This window comes from Egretta garzetta, unplaced genomic scaffold, assembly GCF_000687185.1.
Source record: "Egretta garzetta isolate BGI_Z169 unplaced genomic scaffold, ASM68718v1 scaffold975, whole genome shotgun sequence".
In the NCBI taxonomy this organism is placed as follows: domain Eukaryota; kingdom Metazoa; phylum Chordata; class Aves; order Pelecaniformes; family Ardeidae; genus Egretta; species Egretta garzetta.
The window spans coordinates 35,840-61,995 of record NW_009259633.1 but is presented as its reverse complement, the minus strand read 5'-3'; the positions used below and the strand labels follow the sequence as shown (position 1 = coordinate 61,995).

At 44.4% G+C, this 26,156-nt stretch overlaps 1 protein-coding gene and 1 long non-coding RNA gene across 2 annotated transcripts in view; both read left to right on the top strand.

Moving 5' to 3' along the window:
- The window catches only part of IQGAP1 (IQ motif containing GTPase activating protein 1), a 71,357-nt gene that overhangs the window by 13,149 nt on the left and 32,052 nt on the right, over positions 1-26,156 (top strand). Inside the window, exons 3-11 of the mRNA XM_009638489.2 lie at positions 12,477-12,633; positions 12,994-13,071; positions 14,051-14,127; positions 16,839-16,906; positions 17,894-18,007; positions 18,414-18,592; positions 19,271-19,361; positions 19,896-20,059; positions 25,600-25,684. Coding sequence (XP_009636784.2) covers positions 12,477-12,633; positions 12,994-13,071; positions 14,051-14,127; positions 16,839-16,906; positions 17,894-18,007; positions 18,414-18,592; positions 19,271-19,361; positions 19,896-20,059; positions 25,600-25,684 — 1,013 coding nt within the window. The remainder of the gene's footprint in view (positions 1-12,476; positions 12,634-12,993; positions 13,072-14,050; positions 14,128-16,838; positions 16,907-17,893; positions 18,008-18,413; positions 18,593-19,270; positions 19,362-19,895; positions 20,060-25,599; positions 25,685-26,156) is intronic.
- Positions 1,648-4,981, top strand: LOC118452262. The gene is made up of 3 exons (XR_004841963.1): positions 1,648-1,675; positions 4,394-4,400; positions 4,898-4,981. It is a non-coding gene; the product is annotated as an uncharacterized LOC118452262 (long non-coding RNA).

The window sequence follows — 26,156 nt, the reverse complement described above, 5'->3', positions numbered from 1 at the left end:
GTATCAGTACAGGCTGGGGGAAGAAAGGATGGAGAGCAGCCCTGCCGAGAGGGACTTGGGGGTGCTGGTGGATGAAAAGCCGGACATGAGCCGGCAATGCGCGCTGGCAGCCCAGAAGGCCAACCGTACTCTGGGCTGCACCAGGAGAAGCGTGGCCAGCAGGTCGAGGGAGGGGATTCTGCCCCTCTACTCTGCTCTGGTGAGACCTCCCCTGGAGCCCTGCATCCACCTCTGGAGCCCTCAGCACAAGAAGATTCTGTGATTCTGTGATTCTGTGATTCTGTGATTCTGTGATTCTGTGATTCTGTGATTCTGTGATTCTGTGATTCTGTGATTCTGTGATTCTGTGATTCTGTGATTCTGTGATTCTGTGATTCTGTGATTCTGTGATTCTGTGATTCTGTGATTCTGTGATTCTGTGATTCTGTGATTCTGTGATTCTGTGATTCTGTGATTCTGTGATTCTGTGATTCTGTGATTCTGTGATTCTGTGATTCTGTGATTCTGTGATTCTGTGATTCTGTGATTCTGTGATTCTGTGATTCTGTGATTCTGTGATTCTGTGATTCTGTGATTCTGTGATTCTGTGATTCTGTGATTCTGTGATTCTGTGATTCTGTGATTCTGTGATTCTGTGATTCTGTGATTCTGTGATTCTGTGATTCTGTGATTCTGTGATTCTGTGATTCTGTGATTCTGTGATTCTGTGATTCTGTGATTCTGTGATTCTGTGATTCTGTGATTCTGTGATTCTGTGATTCTGTGATTCTGTGATTCTGTGATTCTGTGATTCTGTGATTCTGTGATTCTGTGATTCTGTGATTCTGTGATTCTGTGATTCTGTGATTCTGTGAATGTGCTTTGAAAGAGACTTTTGCATCTGTGATAATTAAGTTCCTTGTGACTATGCACATCGTACTCTTGGTCTGAAAGCTCCTCAGGACTCATCTTTTTGGCAAACATGGCACATGTGACAGGATCCCCACCAGCCAAGAGCAGCTAAGGTAATTTTAACCAGTTGTCGGCAGTGTTTGCAATGGAAGAAAGAGGAACCTCATATTTAGTTTTATGGGGGATGAGAAAGGATTTCAGTGCCAGAATATTGGTATGGTCTTTGGTTCAGCTGTGTGTTGCCAGGGAGGGTACATCAGTCATTGGGAACAATCTGGCCTTTGTTACTCACCAATCCTTTGCTTTTTGGTATCTTTGAACTGAAAATGTCTCTGTGGATAACGAGAATGTTCTGGGACCTTTTCGCTGTGGGCAGCACTTGTTTCCCTAGCTCTTCATTTGAGAGGCTGTGTCTTTTCCTGCACAAACTGTACTGAAATGCATTTAAACTTCCACCTACTTCTCTAGAAGACAACACTCCTTTGTTGTTGTTACCTCTCCGAGAGATCTTCTTTCATCTTCTCGGGTGATTCCTTGGGCCTCCCTGGGCTGCAGGGGCATAGCTGCCCCACCATGGGCTACACCAGGGGCTGCGGGGAATCTCTGCTCCGGCGCCTGGAGCTCCTCCTGACCTCCTGCTGCACTGGCCTGCGGGGCTGCAGGGCTGCACCTCACATGTTCTTACTTCTCTCTGGCTGCTGTTCCTCAGCAGGTTTTTTTCCCCTTCTTAAATACATTGTCCCAGAGGCACTTCCACCATTGTTGATGGGCTTGGCCTTGGCCAGTGGTGGGCCCACCTTGAAGATTTAGCTGCTTTGGAAGACTTTAAGGAGCTGACCTTGAATGCTGTATCTCTTGATGATGCTCTTGTTTCCCAGGATGACGACTGTTACGCCACTGCGGAAGCCAACTTGCCTTCCCCCCTGCCCTCTGTGGATTTGAATAGTTCTTTGAAGAGTGAAATTCTAAATAAGTATTGTCGGTGCCTTCCTTTAGCCTGGACACCTGCTGTCTGGAATGTGCTGGTGTCCCTCAGTCCGCTCTTCTGAGCCTTGTTTCTGTAGGATTTGTCACCAGGCAGAAGATGGTGAAGCCTGCAGTTCTGTGTTTCGGTGCAGGATACTGGAGAAGATGGGGGAAAGCCAGTGATACGTTATGCAAATACTGACCCCGAGTGTGAGCAAACCTGGTGGGGAGTTAGGGAAAGGGAGACATTTTCCCTTTCTTGAGGTTTTGGTGTTCCAAGTGGAATGCTTGGTATTCCGAAAGGCTCTGCATGATGAGATTTGTCATTTTTGTAGTGGGAATTGAATGGCTGGTAGCAGCGTTTGCTGGCTTCTTTCCAGCCTCTGACTGGGGGTTACACTGTGATCACAGAAACTCAGTGTGACAGCGGGTTCTGCCCTCTTCTCCTTGCAGTTTTTCCATCATCTACCAGATTCTTGCCAAATTTTCCTGTTACGGCAGCCGCATGAATAAGATGTTATCGCAACCTCTGTTGATTGAGGAAGATGATATTCGTTACTGCAAGTCGGAAATCCTTTGAAACAAGCTACTCTCTGCTAAAATAAAAGTCCTTTTCAGCACAGGACAGGTACATTATGTTACAGGGCCTTGTTTTTCAAAGTGTAGATATCCAGGAATTGTGAAATGAGCTAATTAACTGCCAAAACCTGCAGCATATGAATATCTTTGGGTCTTTGCTGCTGCAGTCTGGTTTTCATTTTGGCTTCGGTAGATCAGGTGTAAATTTTCCTTTTATATTCTGTTATTTTACCTTTCACTTGCCCTCCAAATGACTGAAAGGAGAAGAGAGAAACATTTTCAGCCTTTCCCGAGGCTCTCCTGTAAAGTATTAAACAAGCCTCTACATCAGCGATGCTGCAACAGCTTTTTTTCGGGGGGGACACCCCAGACTAGACAACTTTCTGTGACTTCTGCATCAGCATTACAACATTTGACTGAGTTAGACCATAAAGGTGTCCAATGTGGGGTTTTTGAGGCTCCAGGTAGTGAGAGGTCGGCCAATATCTAGCTGGATCATTCCAATGGATTAAAATTTATGTGTGTTTTCCAATAAGAGTTTTTCCTGCTTCAGCTTCTGTTGTTTCTTACTGTCTTTGTCTCGTTGAGACTCCCGCTCTTGCAAATACTCTGTTTATATTGGTACTGGTTAAGAGTGGTTGAATATTCTCTAATAGCCAGTTTGCTGACCTGGCAAAAGTCATCTGTTCTTTTCCTTGGGCTGGAGGGTGGGGACATTCTTTGTCAGGCCGCTGGGCTGAATCTGCTTGCTGAGGCACATGGGCCTCCAGAATGCAAGGGCAGCCACCGGAGTCTGTTGCTGCCAACAGAAAGAGACTAATCTTCTGTATATTGCCCTGTTTTCCCTGTGCAGTTTTAAATTTATCCTCTCTGCCTGTTCTTGCTTCCCACGAGCTTATTGCTCTGGCCACGTGGCTGGCTGTCTTTGGTTTCCCATCTGTAGTCTCCCTTTTCTGGTACATCACATTCAAGCTTGTTTTTATTTTCAATGCATATTATTTAGCTTTGTCATAAGTAATAATTTTTTTCGCTTGCTGATCGCTGCTTTCACTTGGCCGAGGACAGTAGCTTGATCAATTCCTGTTCTGTATCCTCCTCAAATAAGGCACCTCCTTAAGATGATTTTGCTTATACCCAGCTTCTGCCTTTTCCTCTATGTAATGCCTTTTGCAGCAGTGCCTACCACCCTTCACTGGATTTGAGAGCATCAAAGTAGGTTTTGGTGGTTTGGGTTGGTTTTTTTTTTTTTTTGCTTTTTGGAGTACGCTTCCTTTGTCCAGTGCTCACCTTTGGTTTTTGTTGTGCTGCACATTTTATGGTATGTTGTGGGCTATCTGGGGCCAGGGATGGCTTGGGCAATAACATGCTGAAGAATGGCTTGTGCATCACGGGGTTTCTGTACTGCAGTAAATAATTTCCATGTCTGGCTGCTCTGGCGGAGCACTTTGTGTGACTGCTGGATGGGAGGGGTTTCAGAGAGGATTCCTTTCCTGTTGTGGTGGGTTGACCTTGGCTGGCTGCCAGCTGCCCACCCAGCCACCTTCTCACTCCCCCTCCTCAATTGGGCAGGGGGAGAGACAAGAAGATGAAAGATTCCTGGGTCAAGGTAATGGTAGGAGAGAGATCACTCAGCAGTTACCATCACGGGCAAAACAGACTTGGGAAAACTAATTTAATTTATTCCCAATCAAATCAGAGTAGGATAATGAGAAATAAGAACAAATCTTAAATCACTGTCCCCTCATCCTTCCCTTCTTCCCTGGGCCCAACTTCACTCCCAACTTCTCAATCTCCTCCCCCCAAGTGACGCAGGGGGCCAGGGAGTGGGGGTTGTGGCCCATTCATTCTGGGTTGTCTCTGCCACTCCCCCCTTGACCTCTTGTTCTGCTCCAGCGTGGGGTCCCTCCCATAGGAGACAGCTCTTTGTGAACTACTGCAACGTGGGTCCCTCCCACAGGCAGCAGGTCTTTTGGGTTCTTTCTGTGGGGTGCAGTCCTTTAGGAAAGGATGGCTCCAGCGCAGGTCCCCTGTAGAGCCACAGGTCCTGCCAGCAAACCTACGCCAGCCTGGGCTTCTCTCCATGGGGCCGCAGGTCCTGCCAGGAGCCTGCTCCAGCATGGGCTTCCCATGGGGTCTCAGCCTCCTTGGGGCACCCCCCCTGCTCCCCCGTAGCCCTCCCTGGGCTGCAGGGGCACAGCCTGCCCCACCATGGTCTTCATCACAGGCTGTGGGGGAATCTCTGCCCCGGCGCCTGGAGCTCCTCCTGCCGCGCTGACCCTGGTGCCTGCAGGGCTGCTCCTCTCACGTGTTCTCACTTCTCTGTCTCTGGCTGCTGTTCCTCAGCAGGTTTTTTTCCCCTTCTTAAATACTTTGTCCCAGAGATGCTTCCACCATTGCTGATGGGCTTGGCCTTGGCCAGTGGTGGGTCCACCTTGGAGCTGACTGGCATTGGCTCTGTCAGACACAGGGGAAGCTTCTGGCATCTTCTCACAGAAGCCACCCCTATAGACCCCCTGCTACCAAAAGCTCACCATGCAAGCCCAATACACCTGTGTAGACATAAGCACGTCACATGAGGGTACTCAGGTTCTTCCTGGCTGGAGGAGAGATGAAGGCTTGTGCTGATTAAGAGAATGTCTCTCAGAGCTAAATAAGCTGTTTGATATGTGGTGTGCCTATGCAGCGTTGACCTGTGTGGATACACAGGGGTTATCTTGCCGTGGTGTAGAGTGCTGAAGGCAAAATGGAGGAGCAAAGTTGGACTCTGTTGTGTTGTCTGTGCATGGAGCAATGCAGGAACTCTGCCATTCCTCCTCTTCGAGTGACGTTGCAGCTTCAGGCTTTGCATCCTGTGTGCGGGCTGTCACTTTCTGGGTGAGGTGGCTAATGGTTGAACGAAATAAAGGAGTATGTTAGTTTACAGGCTTTTAAAAGACTTTTTAAAAATCCCCTTCTGTTTTGTAACTTCTCACAGTATTTGGAATGCTATCTTCGTTTGGAATGTTTTGTTCAGAGTTGTGTAAATGGTAGAGAGATGAGGAGGAAAACCACCAGAAAGCTTTAGTTGGGTCCAGGAGCAGAATGAGGATATTTCAGTTAAAAAAAACAAAGCTGACATAGAGCAACAGCTTCAAAGATCTAAAAAGGTCTAATGTTATTTAAGAAATGTTCTTGCAGGTAAACGGCTGATCTCCATGGATTACTGCAGGAGGTAGCAATTGGTGTACAGAAGCACTTCTGAAGGTTTTGCTAGATATCTATAGACATCGCTGGTTATGTGAATACAGTTAAAAGTCTGATTTAGGGTCACCAAAACCAATCTGTTTCTTAATCATAGTTAATACTACTTTTGCCTGAGTGTTAAAGCAAAATATGTTTAAGTCCTATGTACTGTGCGTGACTTGCAACTAGCGAAAGTAAATCTAAAGCCCATTTTTATGCGTTTTAATAGTTCTGTTATTCCCAAATATATTTTTGCACATCAGATAACTCACACGTGACATTCAAAAACTAATGTTGAAAAGCTTCTGCGATTAAACATACGCCATGTACAATAATTTAAATAAGTATGAATAGATACAGCATGTTTAATTGAGCGCTTAGTTATCTAGCTTAATAAAAGGCTATGTTTGTTTGCATCTCTCTTACCGGCCTTTGTCAGAGACGGGGTATTGGACTGTGTGGGGTGGGAACTTTTGACCTGACACTACGAACACGCATGGGGGGTGGCTGTTGTCATCTGTGCCTTCCTTGGTGATGGCTTCCTGGATTAAATACGGCTGAGGCAACTGGCAGGCATTGCCAGCAGCTGTGCTCACCAAGCTGCCGGTCTGTCTGGATACTCACAAAGAGCAAGCAGATGCTGTCAAAAAATGCGAAGAGAACAGAAGTAGGCATAGAGTGCTTGCTGGGGGAAATGCAGATGATCCTACAGCAACTTGGGAGACTTGAATTTCCTAAAGCTATCTGTCCCCACCCCTTTCTGGCATTTGGGTGATGTGCTTTCACCTCTGTTTTGTAACCTCTGTTGTGCATGTGGGAATGTGGTGTGACTAGTAGGAAAAATAAAGTCCTAAGGAGATTTTCCCCCCCCAAACGCCCAGAGGACTCCCCCCCCCCCCCAATTATCCATGGGGAGGAGAGCATTAGTTGTTGTAGGAGGTGCTTGGGTATGCCACCTGCCTGCCCTGCTGGTTTTGGCTGCCTGTCTGCTGTATTTCAGTGTGAGAGAAGAGCCGGCAGTGAAGCCCATTTGTTACGTGGTGGTAGCTGTGCCGTTTGGTTGAAGGTAAACTTTGGGAGTCTTTACTAGCTAGGTTGGAGATGTAAGCAATAAACTTTTGCAGCAGCCTTTTCTTTCAAGAGCAGTAAGCGAGAACATTTCTGATAAATGAAGTGGGAGAATGCCGTGCTGTAGGTCTGGTGTAGAGCTTGGAATTACAGGGGTGTATTTTAAGGCGTGGTGTACTGTAATAGTTTGAGGGATGGACTTGCCAGTCTTTCTGTAGATGATTGTGTTTAAAGACCTCTGTTAGTACCCTGCAAGGTAATGCTATCGCCAGTGACCTCGGCCTCGATGTTCTGGTATCAGCTTATTAAACCATCACTTGCAGGCCTGCTCTCACATGAGCTTGTGTAGAATCGCAGCCTGACGTGCAGCATTAAGTGAAGGGATCCTGGTGCTTGTGCTTCACGATTCCACGCCCTTCCTAGGGACTTGCCTCCACTTAAAATCAAGATAGTTATTTTCTTAGGGAATGTGTTGACAGTCCCTTCGCTGACTGAGTGCTGGGCGCATGTGGAGTAGGAGCCTTTAAAAGGTCTCTTTTAAAAGTTTGAAGACAGCATTGCTTCAGTGACTGGCTGCCTGACCATACCTGATGTTATGTCTTTACTGTCCTGTCTTCTCCAGGAAGGCCTGGCTCTAAATTGAAGCTGCTGATGGTAGCTGCACGTAGATATTCAAGGATCTTTTTCTAGGAGGGGGATCTGCATTTCGTAGCAGTAGGTCTGACTGATTAGGAAAATGCAATTACTACTTCAATTTGAGCTAGCTTCAGTAAAATTGGAGAGTCAGACATTACCTGTGCAGTCATGAAATTTGATTGGAGAACTAAATCTGGGTTGAAAATTATCTTTTCTGTGCTGGTGAGAGGGAGGGAGTGTAGTGGAAACTGCCAAAGTAGTAGAATTCAAGGTTTCTGTGGAAAGTTTATTGATGGTATGTTGTGCTAATGCCTCATGTCTGAAGGGAGTAGGGGTTGCTGCCCATCAGCCAGGTTCCCTCCACCCCATGAGACTTGAGAAATGTTTTCCTCTTGTTCATCTGGAAACTCTGCATTTATTTCTGCCTTTTAAGGATGACAGGTGTTAATGTTAGTCTGTGAACTTCTAAATGTAAAAGGGACTGCATAATGTGTTCTGAAAGCATGGCTTTGTCTTCTGGCCTAGCACATGGTTGAGCAATGCAGCACCAAGGGGGGGGAGCGTTAGGGGAGCATTATTGTATGTAAATTGCCCTAGTTTTGTAGGTACATTAACACCCACCTAGGAACCTGTTGAAACAGGTATGAGTACATTGAGACAGCTTATGTTCTAATTATGGGCTATTTATCTTACTTTGTGGAGATGCTTAAACAGAACTCACTGCTGCGGTGTCGGTGGCACATCCCTTCTGCTTTCGTTTTAGGTCTTCTTAGGTTGAACAAAGTGGGTGTGGTTTTTTTCCGTTGCCCCAGTAAGGTTCTTGGGAGGGTATTATGAACCCTATTTCTAGCATTTGGACTCTTCCAGGGTTTGGGAAGCTCTGTGTTCTCTTAGGAGTCCTTGGTTGCAATGACAGGCACACAAGTGATGTTAGAGAAAGCACTTGCCCCACTCGGAAGGAATGGGGAAAAGGGTTGCTTGTGAGGGCGGAGAGGAGTTGGGCTGGATCTCAAGAGGTCCCTTCCAGCCTCAGAGATTCTGTGAAGGTTGGGTTGAAGCAGCACAGGAAAGGCAGCTGCGTGGGATGGGGGAAGAGCATGATCTGAATGATAGTGTTTCACTTGCTTTACAGTATCTTTTGGATAATGGTCCAGAATTTTTAAACTTGGGTCATGTTTTCTCTGTTGCTCGGTTGCTATCTGCATTTTTCTAGAACTTCAAGAAGAACTAAGTGTTTTAGAGGAAAGCAGCAAAACCCAGGAAGATAGTAGTTTGCAGAAGAATGAGTTTCTTTCTGTAGCTCATGTACAGAAATTGGACACGTGTTTCCAGAAACCTTTTCTTACTGATAAACACTACTCCTTGTCGCTTTTCCAGGCTCCCTGTCCTGCTTTGGGTTGCAAGCCTCACTTTTCTTGGGCTCAGACTGCACTCCACAGCATAATGGTGTCTCGTCTGGGTTTTGAAGTGCTCTCCCAGTTTCACTGTCATGATCCACAATTCTTCATTTGTGGTAGAGGCCTCTTTGAGAACGTTCTGTTCAAGAAGCTGTGGCAACCAGCTTGATTTTTAATCCCTTTAGGAGAGAGTTGGCATTCCTATTTATAAAATCAACCTGGGGAAATATGACAGTCTAAGTCAGAAAACACTGTATTTTTGTCACATTAGGAAGGGAAGTGTGGTACTAAGCCTCTTATTATAGGAGACTGTTGAGGTGCCTGCAGGAAAGCTAATGCTTTCCAAGCCAAACTAGGCTTGAATTAACAACTTCCTTTTCCCCTTCAAAATTGTTACTTAAACAAGTGCACAATACCTGAAGTACTGAATGTAAGGTCCGTGAGACTTTCTGAGGTTATTAATACTGTTCACTTGGACTAGAGGGACCGAGCATCCTTTGCTTGTGGATGCTTCTCTAATACAGGGTATTTTTATTTATATCTTATTTGGAACTCTTCTGACATGTAGCCCCCGCCGCCTATGACTTGTATGTGTCCTGGGTGGATGCCTTCTGCCCTCCCATTCCTTTACGGCATAAAATTTGTAAGCTGTTGGTGTTGAGTACTGAGCTCCTGTCAAAACATGTTGAACTGGTTTGCTTTGTGTACCTGTCCTTTGACTTGGTTCCTTGCTCCCTTAACATGTCCTTCGGGTTGTGTTTGTTTTCTGTACCTTACAGGCCTTGCATTAATAGTCTTCCAATGGTTTTCCTGAGTTAGGTGGCAAGGAGCTCAAAGACGAGATGGGAGAGAACATAGCTGTGCGTCAGCTGGTGTTTGGTGGCTACCTGGTGACTTTTATGTGAACAGAGGGTCTAAAGGAGGGCCATGAAGGTGGTCGAATTGCTGGAGAACCTGCCTTGGGAGGAGGGAGTTGGGTCTTTCCACCTTGGAGAGGAGCAGGCTCAGGGAGGACCTCATCCGTTTTCCAGTACTCAAAGGGTGGCTACAAAGAGGACAAAGGCTCCCTTTTCACAAGGAGCCATATGGAGAGGACGAGGGCAATGGGTGCAAGTAGCACTGGGACAGGTTTCATCCTGATGCAAGAAAGACCTCTTTTGCCATGTGAACAATGTCAGCGACTACAGTTTCATTCACCTGATTTCAGCCTGCTGCCAGAGGGCTGTCAGAGCACCAAGCTGCTTCTCAGGCTTTGTTTCAATAAATTGAATGCACTGCCCTGTTCAGGCTCCTTGCTGTGAGGTAGTATCTCAGCTAATCAAAAACTTCTTTCCTGTCTTACTCCTGTTCTCCAGTTTGGAAAAAAGCGCAGGCCAGAGTGTCAAGGTTGGTCTCATCAGTGTCATACACTGAAGAATGGCAGTGCCTGGCTTTACTGTTCCCCTCTGTGTGCGCCCCATAATAACATCAGGTCTTACAGCTTCAAACTTTGAATTCATTATGTCTGCTGTACTCATTACACATTTTTCAGTGTCACAGCTGTCTTTTAGGATACAATCTGCAGTCTGTGGGTGAGCTAGATCAATGATCACGTCTAAAGCCTAGGTTATTTGAACAGTCCAACCTGTGTGCTAATTATAGATTACAGTTATGCTAACGTTGGTGTTATCCTCTGTCCTGGTTTCAGCTGGGATAGAATTAATTTTCTTCCAGGTAGCTGGTACAGTGCTGTGGTTTGGATTTAGCATGAGAATAGTGTTGATAACACACTGATGGTTTAGTTGTTGCTAAGCAGTGCTTACACTAAATCAAGGACTTTTCAGCTTCTCATGCTCAACCGACTGAGAAGGCTGCAAATGCACAGGAGGCTGGGAGGGGGCACAGTCAGGACAGCCGACCCAAACTGGCCAGAAGGGTATTCCATGCCATACGATGTCATGCTCAGTCTATAAACTGGGGGAAAGCTGGTGGGGGGAATATTGCTCATGGGCAGGCTGGGCATCGGTTGGTGGGTGGTAAGCAATTGAGTCGCGCATCACTTGCTTTGTATATTCCATTATTATTATTATTTATTTATTTATTTATTACTATTTTATTTCCACTATTAAACTGTTCTTATCTCAACCCACGAGTTTTCTCACTTCTACTTTTCCCCTAACGCACTGCAGGGGGAGTGGGCGAGCGGCTGGGTGGTGCTCAGTTGCCAGCTGTAGTTAAACCGCTGAAGTTCTCTAATTCTCTAATTTTGTCAGCCTCAATTTTTGTGTTTACTTCCTGGAAAACTGAGAGGGGGGGGGGCATAGCATGCATCTATGCCAAAATGCGTTAGAAACAGCACCATTCAATGAATCCCCATGAAAACAAACACTGTTTGGAGATGTCTGTTTGTTCATAGTATAGATGAGCTATTTTTTGTACAGTGCTTAATTTTAATCAGAATATTGGGAGGTATGAAGCCTCATACCTTGCAGGTGTGAAATGTCTGCAGTTTTAGTTGGTCAACACAGCCACATAGCTTTCCCAGGTACGTTTTACAGGACTGCTTTCTGTGAAATTCTGTTGATTTGCTACAGTTACTCACTTAATCGGTTATCACTTGCATTCAGTACGGTGTTCTCTTGTTATTTTGTCTGGATTAATATGGAGTTAAATAGTTTACAGTTGTGCACGCATCTGAAACTGTATTAAGAATATTAAAATTCTGTTCATTGGGTTCAAGCAGGATCTTCTACTTGCCTGTCTTTAAGATCAGCTCCAGTAATGTGGATTTATCACCCCCATGGGCCAAAGCGTGCTTATGTTACACTGTCAGCTCTGTTGTATAACATGGACTACTGCTATTCTGGGCCATCATTGTCTTGAAAGCCACTTCTCTGTGATCTTTATTGATCCAGGGCTCATCCATTCTGTAAGAGCTTTAGAGTTTAACTGCAAGTGAGGCATGATCCAAGGAAGACGCTTTAGACAGTGGCTGTGCAGCTCCCTTTTTCGGAGAACAGAATAGCCAGGGAGCATGTCGCCTTTGGAAGAAACTGCATAGCTGAGCTTGCCGTGCACAGCCTTTGGTAATTCTGCATGGAAGAAATGCCAAGGGCCACCTCTGTTTTGAGATAAGGAAAAATCGGTTATAAGGAGAGGAATGCCTCTTCAGGTGGTTTCCTCCCCCACCCCACCCCCACCCCCCCTTTTTGAAATGTGTAGTCGAGTAGGAGAAGATACATAGGCCAGGAAGGTAGACTTGAGGCACTGTAGGGCCTCTTTATGAGATCGGCTAAAAGAGCTTGAATAAGTGGTACAAAGTCGTAATGGATACATCATGAGAGTAGAGTAAAGAAAGGCTTGTGAGATAAGCTTGTACTCAAGAGGAAGATTTACGTTAGTTTAAAGGACAGGTTGGCCATTATGTCTAGACCAGTACCAGCTAAATCATGGGCTGAAGGAGAAACATGATGGTGGGGTGGTATCTTAATTACTTCTGAAACTTTGGCTGCTGGACTCTGTACTCCTCCTTAATATTTTGTCTGAAGTGTTACTGACCAGCATTTTAAAGACACAGCTTGTGTGGTAGTGCTATACCCACTTCCAACCCCTAATGCTAAGTAAATAGTATGCCAGAGCATGACAGCAGTACCAGCGTGAAACTTGTGTACCATGGGGTTGTGTTCACAAATTGGAAATACGCTCATGTGACCAACATTGTTCTTCTCGCACCTCCAGGTGGATGGAGGCCTGTCTGAATGAGGAGCTGCCTCCCACGACAGAGCTGGAAGAAGGATTGAGAAATGGAGTCTACCTGGCCAAACTTGGAAACTTCTTCTCCCCCAAAGTGGTTTCTGTGAAGAAAATCTATGATAGGGAACAGACTAGATACAAGGTAAGAGCTGTTAGCCATACATACTTCTTTAGGTAGACATCTAAAATAGCAAACTGTGCACGCAGAGGTACTGTGAGCAAATAAGCAGAAAGCTAGTTTTTATTAGTATTACCTGAGAAACTCCACCTTCACTCTAGAACACTGGTTAAGTGAGGGGGGTGGACTCTTAGCTTTGTGTCTGAGCTTGCATTCATATGAAAGAACTTGTCATAAACAGCCAATATAATAGTATACAGATGACTTCTCTTCTGTAAGAGTACTGTTTTCACTGTTGGTCTTAATGAACCTCCCTGCTGTTCTTGACACCTGTGATATTTTGGTTCTTACTGCCCTCCTTGTTCCTGCCTACTTTTATTTCAGGCAACTGGTCTCCACTTCCGGCACACGGACAATGTAATCCAGTGGCTCAATGCCATGGCTGAGATTGGCCTCCCCAAGGTAATTTCTATGTTGTATGTGCAGATAAATAAATAATCTCAGAAAAGCTTTACATTCTGTGGAAGCATTTGCTGTTGTACAAAAATCAGTAAACTTTATCTAGTTAATTCTTCATTTTCTAGATTTGTGTCCCTGTAGAAATTCTCTCCTAAAACTTGTTGAAAAATTTCATTCTGCTATGCCTGTGAGAATGATTAGGAGCAAAATAATTCCTCCTTCTGTACCATATCCTTAATATCACTAATCATGCATCACATCTGCATTACACTGCTCTTGCTGTGCATTCTTCTGAGCCAGGGAACTGATGCTGTGGAATTGCGAGGGTCTGTCAGGTGCTGTTGCCTCCACAGAAAGAGCGACGCTGTTTTGTGCTTATAGGCAACAGCAAGGAACCTTCCAATAACTAGGAAGTAACAAACCTTGTCAGCAGTTCCGAATTAATCCACGCTTCCAGTATCAGCCCCTTGAGTTTAAACTTTGAAGAGCTGTGCGTTTGAGACTGTCTGAAAGCTTTTGGGTCCAGCCAACTGTGAAAATGTAGTTCGCAGAGCCCCTCAGTGCTCGTCTCAGTTTCCCTTTGTCACTGTCTCTTCTCTTGCTCCTCAGCCCCATTTAGTCCAAACAGAATTCTTTTTTTCTCTCTTCTGTTGTATTTTTTTATCTCTTGGCTTTCACCAAAGTCCTCGCTAATACCTCATGACCCGGTATCTTGGGGAACACGCAAAAGAAAGGGCGTGCTCATCCATGTGTGGAGAACATGGGCAGGAAAAAGGGAGCCCTGCTTTGGGTGGTAGAAACCAAAGGCAAGATGGGTGCTGTAAGCAGGAGAAATGCTGGGCCAGGGCAGAGAAGCACAATGAGTTTTGTTCTGTGGGCTGTTTCGTTACTGCACTGCAGAAGAATTGGGCTTATCGCAGTTATGCCGTTGGGCTACGTAGAGTGAGTATAATTCAGACTGCTAACTTTGTTTTATCTTTAGATATTCTACCCAGAAACTACGGATATCTATGATCGCAAGAACATGCCACGCTGTATCTATTGTATTCATGCACTCAGGTAAGGCATGCTAGGCAGAGATCTGATTGCTTCTGAAATCTCTGCAAAGCTGAGAGGGGAAAGGGGAGAGAGCTGAAGTGAAGGCTGGACAAGGACGAATTTTCTAACACAGCAGTCTCACCAGGTCGGAGCAAAGATCCACAAAGCCAGTGTTTTGCCTTGGGCAGTGGCCAAATCAGGTGCTGAAGGAAAAAGAACCAGTCAAGTATGTTGTGATACCTTCCCATCCCAGTTCACACTCCCTCTCTACTGTCTGAGGCAGGGCTAAACGTTTTGGGGCTTAAAGGAAAGCCTGAAGCCCTAAAAGGTGTTTGTGAGAGAGGAAAATATTAGCTTATCTTGAGATCAGTCAGATCACTGAATGACAGCCACTGTGGTCACGGCGTTGTACTGCAGTACGTGCATCATTACGACCGCAGTAAGTGATCAAGCAGGAACTGTTGTTGAAAGGTCTCTTAAACTTTAAAATCTCACAGAGACAGAGTAGAGTAATCCCGGTTCTTGAGAAAACTGGGAGGATTCATTTGCTGATGCTTTGCTCTTCAATTTGACAGGATGGCACATAGCATGCATGTGGGTTTTGGGGGTTTTTGTTTGTTTGTTTTGGGTGTCTTCCCCCCCTCCCCCCAGCTGGTTTTAATGCAAGTGTGGCTTTTGGAACATGTTGATACTTTTATTTAAAAAGGATTCCTTTTGTAGAATTTACTAGGTGCTTAAACGCTGGACTGTATACATTTGGGCCTTCATCTGTTGCTTGCTCAGTTTCAGTTCTCAAGAGTGGCTTGTTTTGCGCTCTGATCTGTTGCCAGTGGTGAAATCCATGGAGATGGATTGCATTTTTCTGAATGTGACCTGATATTTTAGATTGCTGTAGATGAAATTATTATTTATGGAAGTGAGCTTGATCCCAACTTCAGATCTACAATGAGTTCTCTCTGTAGAATAAGTCATCTGGATTTTATAGAGCAGGGAGGAGTAGACCTGTGGTAGGGTACACTGCCACTGTCAAGACCAATGCTCCTTTTTTGTTTAGGCTGTGACAAAGTTCCTCCCTCACTGGCAGCTTTGTGATGGCTACTGTAGCTGCTTTATGCCAGGAATTGGCTGGTATTTTTTATTGTTATGTGGTCTTTGTTATATCCGGGCTGTTCCTGTCCCTGTTCCCCCCAGTGGTCCGAATTGTTGGTATACTCTTTCTAAATCGTATATTAGGAAAAGAAAATGAATTCAGGGAGCAAAATTAAGATGAGAGATGCAGATAGTCCCAGTAGAAGGGACTGCAGGCTGTAGAGGTTACTATTGTTCATCCAATAATACCTTTTCCATACTACTTAATTTTTTTCAATTGTTAACCTTTTGCGCCGAAATGTTCTGTAGCCAATTTCTCTGCAAAGGCAGCCTCCTCAAGATTTTATCACTTAAATAATTTTACTTATCAAGGAAAGAAGAGTTATTCTGACATGTAAATATAAATACGGAAAAGGTTGTTTTTATAAAAACTAGTTCTTTTTTCCAGGCTTAGTGCCAAAGTATATTCCAGTTGAGAAATAAAGATCTAGAATGCAGTTTTGTTGGCAGTCCATGGGTCAGAAATGTTCCTGCCTAGTGTTTGTGTTTTGTTTTGAAAAAAAAAAACCTGCTTAGATTTATAAAGATTGGAGACTTAGATTTGACATGTGAAAAGGTGGAATTGCTTACCCTCTTCTTGCAGTCACGATAAAACTGAGTTTACCAGAGGAATGGATATTTACTTCGTGAACTGTTTATTTTTAATGTTCCGGTATAATCAGGTATTTTAATAGGGTATGTTTCCATGGTCTGTGCTGAGCCACCATGACAGGCAAAAAGGACAGGAGTTGCTTCTCTTTCCCCAGTCTCATTTGTCCTTGATGTATGGATTCATCCGTCCTTTGTAGCAGTTCCAGTTCCCATCAGGCACCATTTTAGTAAGTCAAATCAGCTTAGTGAATTCTTCCCCCCTACTCAGCACTGGTGAGGCCACGCCTGCAGTACTGTGTCCAGTTCTGGGCTCCCCAGCACGAGAGAGGCACAGACATACTGGAGAGAGTTGAAGGAAGGGTCACCAAGATGATTAATGGACTGGAGCATCTCTCCTGTGAGGAGAGGCCGAGAGAGCTGGGACTGTTCAGCTTGGAGAAGAGAAGGCCCTGGGGGAATCTCGGCAATGTGTGCAGCTCTCTGAAGGGATGGTGTGAAGAAGATGAAGCCAGGCTCGTTTCAGTGTTGCCCCATGACAGGACAAGAGGCAGCTGGCACAAACTGAGGCACAGGAGAGTCCATCTGAACATCAGGAAAGAGTTTATTTACTGTGAGGGTGACCAAGGAGTAGCACAAGTTGCCCAGAGAAGTTGTGGAGTCTTCATCCTTGCAGATATTAAAAAGCCATCTGTACATGATCCTGGTCCTACATGACCTTATTTGAGGAGGGAGCTTGAACAAGACGAACTTGAGAGTGCCCTTCTAGCCTCAAACATTCTGTAATTATGTGAAGACTTCAGAGTGGTGGACCAGTTATGTGCAGCTGAGGGGGGAAGAGAGAAGTCAGCTCACCCTCTTGGTGATCATGAGCTGTTATGTTGGCTTACCTGACTGGCTCCTTGAATCTATTATCTCCTAAAATCATCTGTGTCATGGTCAGAACCACAAGGAAAAGTTACTAGTTCTAATTATTTGCTTATTTGCCTTTCTAGCCTGTACCTGTTCAAACTGGGTCTTGCCCCCCAGATTCAGGACTTATATGGGAAGGTGGACTTCACAGGTAAAAAAAAAAATAAAATAATCAATTAAAGTATTGTTACTGTTGATATCTTAAATGCAAATTAAATTCAAAATTAGTGGCTGTGAGGAGTTGTAGTAATTTAAGAAAAAGGTTTGATTTGGGTGCTTCTGAGCCAGGCTGTTAAACAGCCATCGGTTCACTAGTCATTACTTTTGTCAGTAACAGCCCCTTAACTTTTTTGCCACTGTTGTAAGATGCTTAAACCTTCCCCTTGGCAGAGGTTTCGATTTGGAACTCAGTAAATGGTTCTGACCTCCCTTGACAGTTTAGAGTAGAGTTGCCATCAGCTGAAGAAGAGCTTTGCGGCTGATCTGCTGTGGGAGATTCCAGCACAAAGTCTCATGTCCATGTGTCTCCTCAAGGCTTCAGTTCCCTGATTTTTGCAAAAGTGTCAAATTCTGTGTTTCGCATTAGTGATGTTCCTACCTGAGGGCACACATCTGATTTAAAGGGTGCATGAACTTTATTTTCCTGCAAAAGAGTTGTTGATTGTACCTATAAAATGCCTATTAACTCTCATTTTGCATTGTATGGTATTTAGCAACAACCTGTCTTGATATCCTCCATTCACTTTTCTCACCATAGTCTCTGTGGGGAAAAAAGAATACTGACATAGCACCTGTGTGCTTTCCTGACCTGTTGGCAGCTGTAGGTGAAGAACCTCAGACTGATGGAGTTTGTTTCCAGCTCCTCATTGAGAGTTGTGTGGCGTTTTCTGTTGAGAACGACTACAGAATATTCCGATATGCGTTTCTGGGACAAATGCAGATTTTAGGAAAGTGTGCAAAATGTCTCTCAGTTATCACTTCCTATCAGTTTCACTTACTGAGCTATATTCAAAATATTATTTAAAGAGTAATTGCAATTTATTGTAGTTATCCTAACTGGGTTTTTTTAGCAGTTGATATAACAGTGTTGATTCCTAATATGTTCAAGCGTGCGTGACACTATTTTTGTCTGTTTCAGAGGAGGAAATCAGTAACATGAGGCTCGAACTGGAGAAGTATGGCATTCAGATGCCTGCCTTCAGCAAGATTGGAGGAATTCTTGCAAATGAACTTTCTGTGGATGAAGCAGCATGTAAGGAAAAAATGGAATTTGATTTAACGTAATTATTCAAATCAGCAGATTAGATTTTTTTTTTAAAGTGTTGGTTTTAATGCCCCCGACTGTAAGAGGGTACAGTCCTTTTTACAGGCCTTTTGGGAGACTGGGAAGAGGGTTTTCTTCTTTCCCTTGTGTATCTTTTTTTTCCTTTTCTTTCTGGAACGCGATGATTTGACTAGCTAGAGTGTTGTACTAGGAAGTAGGGTGCCATTTTTTTGTCAAGAACACAAAGCCATGATGGAATGAGAGGGACTTCAATAATTATGTTACTTACCAGTAAATTTCCAGATAATTCTTCTGCTCTTTCCAGTTAAGTTCTCAATTTTTAACAGAGCTGTTGTGTTTGGGTCTAACTGGCAGACTGTGACTTGTTTTTCAGTACATGCTGCTGTCATTGCCATTAATGAAGCAATCGACCATCAGGTTCCAGCTGACACTCTTATGGCAATGAAGAACCCTAATGCCATGCTAATAAATCTCGATGATCAACTGGGATCCACTTACCAAGACACACTCTACAGAGCAAAGCAAGACAAGATGGAGAATGCTAAAAATAGGGTAGATCATTTCTTCTTTCAAACCATCTATTTGCATGCACTGCAATTTTGTACCAAAGTGTAAACTGTGGAGAATACAAGGATGTGTGTTACAGGCCTGCATGTCTGGCATTAGGTGGATTTACCCTGGTGGTATTCTGGTGTGTTCCCCGGTAACCTGTCCTCCTATTGTAGAAGGCAGGCAGCAGTTAGCTGCATTACTCTGGTTTAGCTGTCTGAAATAGCGGCTGCATAGATACAGAACTCTTGTGAGTCTTTGTATGTCAGGAATGCTACCCCTCTATTTCCATACAATATAGGTACGTTTTGCTAACAGTGAAATGATGAGCAAAACAGACTGCCTGCTCTTGTGGGGGGGCAATGTTCGTTCAGAACACCGAATATCAAATGCCTAGCTCTATGTACTGCTCTCTGTGTTCTGGAGCTCTACTGTGTGTTCATACAGAGTCATTACATTGAAGTAAGGTGTTTCTAGGCTGGCTGTATCAGAGTGTGAGCGTACTTACTTTATATATATTTACTTCTAGGTCTTCTTTTTGCATGTGTAGAGGTAGCCTATCTATGACCTATCACAACTCTGTATAGATACACAGATATTGTCCTTGACCTTTTCAATGAGAAGATCGATGAGGGCAAACAAAACTGTAGAAACACTGATGAGTTTTTATTTCCTCTTCAGATTGCCTCAGAAAATTCAGAGAGAGAGAGAGATGTGTATGAAGAACTTCTGACTCAAGCTGAGATTCAGGGAAACATCAATAAAGTGAACAGTAGGTATTATGCTAAAGTAATAGTCTTAATTAAAAGAGTGCTTAACGATACCTGTGCTCTTCCTCAATTTCTGTAATGCTAACAAAAGTGGAAGGCAGCTCCCCTGGGGGTTTTTGGTAGTGGTGGGGTGTTTTGTTCTGGGGGGGTGGTGGTGGTGGTAGGGTGTTTGGTGTTTTGTTCGGGTTTTTTTTTTGGTTTTGGTTTTTTTTTTTTTTTTTGTGGTTGTTGTTACTCATTATTAGTGCATGGTTGTAAGGTGAATTAATTTTGACTCCTATTGCCCTCCCTTTAGGGAATGCATTGTCTGTGTTGCTGCCCCTCGCCTCCCCCCCCCCCCCACTCCCCATCTGGACTAATGCATTCTATTTCCAACGCTCAGCTGCTTTTTCAAGGTCTACTTTGTAATTGATGTGGGAAGTCTTCTGTTCAGATTAGGTACCTAACGTGCTGTCCATCACCGGGCAGTAGGTTATACAAACCATTGGACTTCCTCCTTTGATGTTTCTCTCAAAACTCTGCTTTACTGTTGCTAGCACATGCAGCCATATCAAAGATTGACTTGGCTTTGGAGCAAGGAGACGCGTTAGCACTGTATGAAGCTTTGGCAACACCAGCCCTGGGACTCCGAGGATTGCTACGAGAAAATTGTGACTGGTATTTCAAGCAGTTTTTGAGTGATAGACAACAGAAACAGGAGGTATGGAAAAGTCTAATTACACTGATTAATGAGGTTTTCTTCCCACCCTGCTTTGTCACCATACCACTCTATACTAATCACTTGCTGTATACCTGCATTACAGTTTAATGTTGGTTTGAAAAAGTTAACACTAAGAGACAGAAGCATACAGTAAGCGTATTTATCATTCAGTTTTCATCTCTGCATATGAAAGGCCAGTATAATGCTTGTGTGTATGTAAATGTAATTAAAATCCTTTCACCAAACCTCAAAATACCAAGTTGTGCATGTGTGCACAGAACCATTACAATATAGGTGCGTATTCCCTCCCATTTTGCTATTGCCAGTGCCCAACAATGTGGGTACTTGTGTGTTATAAATACCTATCAGATAAGCATATACTACTTTCACTATGGAGAATCCCACCACATGCCATGTGTAGGCCTGGTGCTGAGGGACAGGGTTTAGTGGTGGCCTTGGCAGCGTTAGGTTTATGGTTGGACTCGATGATCTTAAAGGTCTTCCCCAACCTAAACAATTCTATGATTCTATAACTAAGGTTAACATTAGTTTCTCATTTCAAGCCAACTCTTCAGTGGATTTTATGTGCAGGCTGCTTACGTATGCTGCTTATAAAATGCACAGAGTAGTTTTTAAGACCAGCACTGTCTCAATTGTCACAACGTAATGTATGTTAATAGGGGAAAATGCGCTGATACAAAGATGGTTCTTACTATTGCACCTCTTTAATGAATGGCTTTTTTAAAAGCTGCAGCAAGGTAGACAAGTAAGGTATTGCATGCATTTGGATCCAGGAAAAATGCAGACAAGTCAGTTACAGAGTTAGAACAAACTAGATCTTGGACACTGTGGTGGATGCATAGGTGCTTGTATGTCATAGGTAGGAAATGCAATGGCATGACCTGACAGCGCCTGCTGGAAGACCTGTTGAGGAGGAGGAGATGAGATGGCTTTTGCACTGTAGGGAGCGTAGAAAGACCTAGAAAAGTTCACACCACATAATTACCCTAAGAGACTGAAGAAACATATTTGTTCTTAGGGCCTTTGAACCACAGTTCGGAGTAGAACAACTACGTGACAAGCAGTCAGAGAGCTGAATCTGTAGTAAGGTCTGGCAGTTTAAACCGAGGTCCTGAAAAAATGTCAGGTTTGAATTTCTGTTTATTTTTGGAGAGGGTAGCTATGCATTATCATAAGGCTTTTAAATCTTACTGCTGTTAAATCATCAGGTACTAGAGCAGGCCTCACAGATAGTATAAGCCGTAGATTGCCAGAGCTGGCAGGTGGGAAACACTCAGCATCGGGCACAAGTAATCATATGTAATTCACTGTGGTAAGCCACTGCCCAGCTGAGTATTGCATCATTTAGCATTAATTGCTGTCAGTAAATAAGGCATGACACCGAATCAGAGTGTGTTCTCAGTGCTGGCAAACCTGAAGCCAGCCTCAGGATGCCACTCACACCACTTTGCTCACAAAAATGCCCTTTTAGTTTTCAGCAAAGGTCAAGTGCCTGGGCTGACCTTTCTTGCACAGTATGCTACAGCATGAATGCGGTGATCAAACCCCATACTATGTTTATTCCCAAATTGTTGGAGGTATCTGGTCTGGTCTTTCACACGAATCAACAGGGCAGGGTGAACTCAACAAAACAGGGCTGAAGGGGACCTACCTCTAGCATATCTACAGAAGTGACAAGAGCAGTGTCACAAAGGAATCTCTTCCCCTTTTCCTGGGAAGTCAGCTCTCTGAAGTGCCGGTATGCTCATGCATGCAGGGTGGGGAATGCACAGGAGGCATTAGATGTCTGTGTGCAGTGGCAGAGCTGTGATATTGCTGGGATCACAGAGATGTAGTGGGACAGCTACCGGAACGGGAGTGCTGCCATGGATTGAGCACAGACCCGTTAGGGTGGCGATGAGGGGGAGTAGTCCTTTGTGTGAGGGAGCAGCTGGGATGCGTGGTACTCTGCCTTGAGACATATGATGAACCAGTTGAGAGCTTATTGGGTCAGGATTAGCAGGCAGACCAATGTATACAACATTGTGGTGGGTATCTGCTGCAGATTGCCTGATCAGGCAGAAGAAATAGATGAGGCCTTCCTCAGACAAGTGGAAGATGCCTTGTGTTCACAAGCCTCAGTCCTCCTGGGGGACTCAAACTGCCTGATCTGCTGTAGAGGCAATAGAGCAGGGCACAGGCAATCCAGGACATTTATGGAGTGTGCTGGTAATAACTTCTTGGCATATGTAACTGAGGAGTTGGTGAGGGAAGGTCCTTTGCTGGGCCTAATACAGACAAGGAAGAAACGATTGGAGATGAGAAGGTCGGGGCAGCCTTGGATGCAGTGACTATGAGACGGTGTGGTGACAAAGTTGAGGAACCTGAGAGGAGGGAGCTAGGTAAAAAGTGGGGTCACTCTTCAGAAGAGCCTGAAGACCTGTTCACAGATCTGTTTGGAAGAATCCCATGGACTATGGTCCCGGAAGAGCAGTCCGGGAGAGCTTGTTGACTTTTCAAGGATCACCTCCTCCAAGCTTGAGCATGGCCTCTCCTGATGAGCGGGAAGTCAGGCATAAATGGCAGAAGGCCTTCATGGATGAACCAAAGAACTTCCCACAAAGCTCAAACAGAAAAAGGAAGCATACAAGACGTGGATGGAAGCAGGGTGAGGTGACTCAGGAGGAATATAGAGATGCTGTCTGAGCATGTACGGTGGGGTTAAGAAAGCCTAAGCCCAACTGGACCTGAATCTGACAGGGAACGTGAAGGGCAATGAGAATAGAATGACTTTTACTTAGATATATTGGCAGCAAAAGGAAGGGACAATTTGGGACTGCTGCTGAATGGGGCAGGGGAGCAGATGACAGGGAACACAAATGCTGTGGTACTGAATACCTTCCTTGCCTTTTACTTTACCAGTAAGATTTTTCCCATGGGAATTCCAGGCCTCTGAGACCAGTGGGAAAGTATAGAACAAGGAAGACTTGACCCACAGTAGAGGAGGATCAAGTTAGGGACCATTTAAACAACTAGGACAAAGGAGCTGGTGGGCTGCCTTAGTGAGTGCTGGGGGAGCTGGCCTATGTGATTCTGAAGCCACTCTAGGCAGTCTCTGAAAGCTGAGGGAGATCAGGGGAGGTTCCTGGGGACTAGAGAGTGGATATCACTCCTATCTTGAAGACGGGCAAGAAGGAGAATCTAGGGAATTGTAGGTCTGTCAGTCTCCACTCAGTCTCTGGGAGGATGATGGAGCAAATCATCCTGGAAACAATTACCAAATATATGAAGGGGAAGAAAGTGGTTAGGAGTGGTCAGTGTTGATTTTTGAAGGGGAAGTCGTGCTTGACCAAGCTAACAGCCTTCCGCAAGGCTTGGTGGATGAGAGGAAAGCAATGGGTGTTTATCTTTACTTCAGCAAGGCTTTTGATACTGCATCCCGTAATATCATCAGACAAACTGCTGAGGCATGGGCAAAGTAAGTGGATAACGAGGTAGACTGAAAACTAGCTGAACTGCCGGGCTACAAGGGTTGTGATCAGCAGCATGGTGTCCAGCTGGAGGCCAGTCACTAGTGGCATACCCCAAGGACTGGTACTGGGGCCAATACTATTTAACATCCTCACTAATGACCTGCAAAATGGGACAGACTGTGTACCCTTTGTAAGTTTGCAGATGATACAACATGGGGGGGAGAAGTCAGTACACCAGATGATTTTGCTGCTATTCAGAGGGAGCTCAACAAGCTGGAAAAATAGGCTATTAAGAATCTCATGAAGTTCAACAAAGACAAATGCTAAGCCCTATACATGGAGGAGGAATAACCTCATGCACAAGTATGGACTGGGGATAGATTAGCTGGAAAGCAGATTTGCAAAGAGGGATATGGGGTCCTGGTGGACAACGACTTGACCAGGAGCCAGGGTTATACCCTTGGTGACAACGTTCTTCCTAATGCATCCCAGGATACTGCTTGCGTCCTCTGCCACAAGGGTATAATCCTGGCTCTTCAAGTCAGGCTCATTCAACTCCTCAACTGCTATATAACTTATTGTGGAGCAGGACTGAACGCAGTTGCAATGGGAGCTGCCCGGCCATGTGCCTGTACCTGTCTCGTGTGACCTGATAAATCCTCCCGCTTTGGACAGTCTCTGCACAGGGGCTCAGTACCACCTACATTTCTATTAACTTAACATACTTTCTTCCCTGATAGAGGTATATAATACCTTTCTTTAGTAGGCTGCTACAGCTTTTCCTGCTGGAGTGCAGCTTTTCTTTGTTCAGAAGGATCCCTCATTCTGAAAGGCATACAGTGGTAATTCAGAGCCACTCTTGATTGTTTGTTTATTTTTATTTTTGTGATTTGGTTTTGGTTTTTTTGGTGTGATGCAAGGTTTGTTTGGTCAATAGCTAAACAGTGTTCCTTGGAGAATAATTCCTTACTGTGAATGTGCTGGTTTAGGATACTCTTCCCATCCGCTGGCGTACCCCTATGCTTTGTGAGTGTTCCTTAACTGGGATTCTGCGTGAATGATGGAGCTGAAGGATGCATGTATCGCTGTTATAACCTGTGGGGGGGTGGGTATGAGGACTTCTATGGCACAGGCTTAGCCCTGCAGGTGTTGCTGTTCAGATTTGTCACTTACCTCTGAAGAAAGATTTTCACAGGCTATGCTTCTTGGGACCTACAATTAAGATAAAATAGGAAAAATGGGGGCTTCTTAAAAAGTCCTGCCAAGCTTTGGTGTGGCAGAAACTCTCCATAGTTGTCCAAAGATGTTTCTAGGGGTGGAATAGGGCTGGGAAGATTTTTACCAGGTTTTTTAGTAGCCACAAACCCAAAGTTCACCTGTTTTCTAAACTGCAAAGTCTGACTGTACTTTCTTCTGGAATGTAATCGAAGGGTCTTGCTACATAAATGTGGTCTGTTGGTGCTTTGGGAGAATTAAAATCTTTACTGTGTGAGCTATACAAAGGGTCATGATCTGTATGGCTCCTACCCAGGTTATTCAAGCCCTCCTGCTCCCTGGTCACTCTGTCATGTTTTCTATTTGTATTTGTGTGGTACCATATAGTCCAAGAAGCGTCTATGTATGAGCCAAAATGCATGTTGTCCATTTGTTATGTTCTGCTAACTTCTGTTGCTCACAGGTAAAAGGGAACATTAATTAATGCGTCATTTCATGGAAAACTAGACAAGTACTAATACCACTCCAGCACGCAGCTCATGTACAGGGAGTCTTTTCCCACAAAGTTGTCCCCTTTGTCTTAAATGTTTTGTAATTTTGGAAGCTGGGTCTTGTCTTTAATTGCTGTGTTCATGGGACTGCACTTACAGTACTGTAAAAGGGATCAGGTTGTACACATACGGTCTTTCAGCATATGAACTGAGAATCTGGTGTTCTGTCTTCCTCACATATGTGGCATTAGACTGTTTTAAGGAAAAGCTGGGTTTTTTATTTTTCTTTTTGTTGAGCTATTTGAACTGAATAAGTTGACGTTGTTTCACCCTCCCGGGTTCTTTTTTTCTTTTACCTCAGGCTGGCCTTACAGGTCCTCTGCAGAAAGAAGAGTTGCAGTTGGGAGTGGATGCTGCTAACAGGGCAGCACAACAGTATCAACAAAGTAAGGATCAGCCAAAATAATTGCAGCAAAGTGACCATGGAGGTGGATCAAAAGGATAAGGCAGCACAATATTTGGGTCTGTGTGGAGATACTTGAGGTCTCTCTCAAACCTTTATGAAAGTTCTTGAAGTACTTCATGGCTGCTAAGAACACCAGAGACAATTGCCCTGATTATTTGTTGTGTCTTTTATCCAGCTTTTACAATACTGCTGGAAATAACAGCACATAATTTGAAATATTAAGAAACATGGAACTTTTGCATCCACCTTAAATAACCTCTTTTTCTGGAATGCTTGTATGAGGTTTCGTGCTATGGATCTGTGAACGAAATCTGGCTTGCTCCATGAGGTGTGAAAGCTAGGTTACCTGCTGACTATTGACGTTAATCTTACTTGGTTTGAGCTACAGAACCTTTAGCTGTTTCTAAATACCAGCTAGCAAATAAAATGCAGATCACGATGGCCGATTGTTT